This window comes from Parus major, chromosome 14 (assembly GCF_001522545.3).
Source record: "Parus major isolate Abel chromosome 14, Parus_major1.1, whole genome shotgun sequence".
Classification (NCBI taxonomy): Eukaryota; Metazoa; Chordata; class Aves; order Passeriformes; family Paridae; genus Parus; species Parus major.
The window spans coordinates 11,751,314-11,754,622 of NC_031783.1; the positions used below are offsets into that span (position 1 = coordinate 11,751,314).

At 48.3% G+C, this 3,309-nt stretch overlaps 1 protein-coding gene across 1 annotated transcript; it reads right to left on the bottom strand.

The window, feature by feature from the left end:
* Positions 1-2,780, bottom strand: GRIFIN (galectin-related inter-fiber protein). Its single transcript, XM_015642458.1, has 4 exons — positions 2,769-2,780; positions 1,297-1,376; positions 1,043-1,205; positions 1-165 (listed from the first exon to the last, which is right to left on the bottom strand). The coding sequence occupies exons 1-4, from the start codon at positions 2,778-2,780 to the stop codon at positions 1-3; spliced, it is 420 nt and encodes a 139-aa protein (XP_015497944.1).
* Between the last annotated feature and the right edge of the window lie 529 nt (positions 2,781-3,309).

Consider the following 3,309-nt stretch of genomic DNA (forward strand, 5'->3'; position numbering starts at 1 on the left):
CTAGTAAAGACCTTGTTTGGTGATTTCCACTGAAGAAATGTCAATATCATTGAGAATCTGCAGCTTGGTGATGGATGAAAGATTCTTCTGCCGATGCTTGTACTGCAGGACTTTGTTTTCATTGATGAAAATGTGGAAATAGTCCTGGTCAGAGTAGATTTCAACCTGAAAGAGAGACTGTGTTATGTTCATGGGGCCTCACTGGACCTTGCTTCTGTCATCTCAGGGAGCTGCTGGATCTGCCCACCTACTTCAATTCCTGCCAGAGCCAACACTCACACACTGCTCCCTCCCACTCTGGGCAAAGAGAGGGAATAACTGAGTTTTTCTTTTCATGATAACAAAATCTGCTGGTAATGCAAAGCCTAAATTGAAAACAAATGCAGTGTCCAGGGATTATCTGAGCTCTGCATGTCCGTGCCAGAACTGGTTATAAATCACCAGGTTATAACAGGATTGCTAACAGGAGACAAAGCCAGAGAGGGGATGTTGCTGAGTATGGTGCTGGCAGGAAAGGCAATGGGGAGCACCCTGGAATTGGCTGGGTTATTCCTGGTACACCTGTGGTGTGATGATAGTAAAAGATTTTAAAATCATAGAAAATTCAGGGAGTTAGAAAAAAAGTTAGGCTTGGCAAGCCCTGGGAAAAGTAGGCCCTGGGAAATGCTAGACCTCATGCTTGCTAATATCATATGAAACTGCACCTGTGTAATCAGTATATGATAAATAAAATAATTGTTAGATGTGATTAGATATAATTATTGTTTAAAGAATCATGACAAACTGTGTTAGGGGTTTGAGGGGGGATCATGAGAAATCCATGCTTGGGTAAAATCAATGCATACAATAAAACAATATAATTTTAATAATTAATATGTAAGTTATATAATGATAGAGTATAAAAAACATGTTCAGCTCAAAACCAAGTCGGGTCAGATTTGGGTCTGTGTACCCCTGACACCCAGAGCTCTTTAATAAAGCTCCTTCATAAAATCATTCCGTTGTTGTGTGTTCCTGAACGCTAACAGTGACACAGGGTTACCTGAAAGGGCTCCTTTGCTTTGAAGGGGAAGGTGTTGTTAACCTCTTCCTGCCCCCAGTGGCTGTTGAGGAAGGAGTTGCAGACGATTCTGGAGCTGGAGAAGCGAGGGTTAAAGTGGAGAGCGATTTGATCCCCGGGATCACAGAGCAAATTAATTTCAAACCTAAGACAGTGAGAGAAAAGGGATGGGGAGCTGTAAATGATGCTTCAGGTCCTTGTGAGCCAGGAGAGCTGGGAGCAGAGCATATCCTTACATGCTTGAACTGGAACTGGTCTCACCCTTGACCACGATGCTCCATCCAGGACAGATTCCCTCTGGGTGCAGGGCCTCAAACTGCAGACGAGGAGGAGGGCACAGCAAGGTGGCAGAGATGAACTTCCCCACTCAGTCCTTACATTTCTTTCTCTCCCTTTCCCACACAGGCACACCCTCCTTCCCCATCTTTTTCTCACTTCTAAATAATATTAGGGACTCTAAACTGATAAGAAATCAAGTCTCTATGACATCCAGTTGATGAGGTGGGATTTGCTGTCCCTGAGGTCTTTTGTAAAGAGCTGAGCGGGATCCAAGAGCAAAAAATTAAAGAAGAATTTGAATGCCTTCATTGTTGTCAGGACACAAAGATATTCTGCTTCTCTCTGCACCTGAGCAATACAAAATCTGAAGCAGAAAACTTCATGTGATGCTTTGAAGCAGAGGAACAGGTGTAAAGTGACATCCAGTCTGAGCTCATCCAGCTTTACACGGCTGATTCTTCCCACCAGTTCCTGCCTGATCCCTGTTCCACGTGCTCTCCCCATCAACACAGTTAAACTCGCATAAAATGAGCTGGAAAATGTTTCTTTTTGAATAATTCATAGTTTTATTAAATAACTCATTTTAATAAGTTCTTGCCATTTCACCCCATTTTTAAATTTTTTTTATTTTTTTCTTCCTTCAGCACTCTAATGATCTTGCATTTCTGAGCATCCTCTCTCACAAACCTATTCACATTAGGAAAATTTCCACAGCTTGGCAGCTGTGTGCCTGTTTGTCCCTTCCTATAGGTCAGGACTTCAACTCCCCTGTTTCTTTTTCTGTCATGAGTTCCAATTTCCAATGCTTTTTTGGGATATGCAGTTTTTGGGCAGCAGATGAGACGTTTGGGCAGGAGTTAGCGATGACCAACCTCATACCCTCCTGCCTGGCCACTTCAGGAGGGCAGCTTTGGGACCCCACATGGCCACAGAAAGGCTCTGATCAGTGTTCACCCCTGTGAGGCACAGACAGTGAGTTCTGGATTCAAAGAGCAGGTGGTGATGGCAGCACCCAGGTTCCCCTTGCCTTGACCCTGAGTTTGTGATCATTACAGCAGCCCCAGCAGGACACACTCTGGAGAGAGCTGCTCCCTCTTTGCTGCTGGATGCCCCAGCAGAGATGGAGGGCAGCACACAGCTCGCAGCTATAGCCCTCCAAGTGACAATTGCTGCCATTAGGGCAGCACTACCCCAGTCCAGCCCTGGTATAACAATATCTGTCCTGTACCCCATTACTGAGCACCGTGAAACTCAGTTTTGCAGTAGCCTGGACCAGATTGGCATAGAGTGGCAGCACTGTAAACAGCACCCCTGTGTTATTCAGGATTTCCACCTGTCTGGCCCTTCTCTTCCTCTTTCCTGTCCCCTCTGCCAGGGCCGTGCTGTCACCCCCAGCCCGGGCAGTGCCACCTCTGTCCCCAGCGCTTACCCGCAGTGCCATGGCTCGCCAGCCCCGCAGCCCAGCCTGGCTGCAGCACAGAGGGGTTTTATAGCCGGGCCAGGAGCCCACGTGTGCAGGGATTGGCATCACCAGTGGGCTGAGGTGTCCTGTCAGAGCCGCTGGGCACTGCCGGGACGGGGAGCAGCAAATCCCGCTGAGCCCGGCAGGGTCAGCCCGGTCAGGCGTGCGGGACTAATCCAGCCCCGCCGTGCTCTGACACCACGGAGCCCTGGGATCCAGAGGGGTCACATGTGGTTTAGGTGTGAAGGGAAGATGGGGACTCCCAAAGCTGAGGGAGATACCAGGAGTCACATCCACCCCAAGGTCCAGAGCAAAGGGAGGTGGCAGAGGAGAAATGGTGCCTCCAACAGGGACTCGGCTACACCCTGACCATGGCAGATTGCTTTTTCTCCATGTTATCTTGTCTCTCTCTTTGTGAGGCACAGCCTGGCCTGAAATGAGCTGATGGCAGCTTTGTCACAGTCGCTTTTCCCCTCGTGGTGCCCCGGGGCGGGTGAGGCTCGGGATG

Coding starts and splice junctions, on each gene's coding strand:
- GRIFIN (XM_015642458.1), bottom strand. Junction 1,206..1,296: donor ACCAGTTCCAGTTCAAGCAT/GTAAGGATATGC, acceptor TCACTGTCTTAG/GTTTGAAATTAATTTGCTCT. Junction 166..1,042: donor AAGCAAAGGAGCCCTTTCAG/GTAACCCTGTGT, acceptor TCTCTCTTTCAG/GTTGAAATCTACTCTGACCA.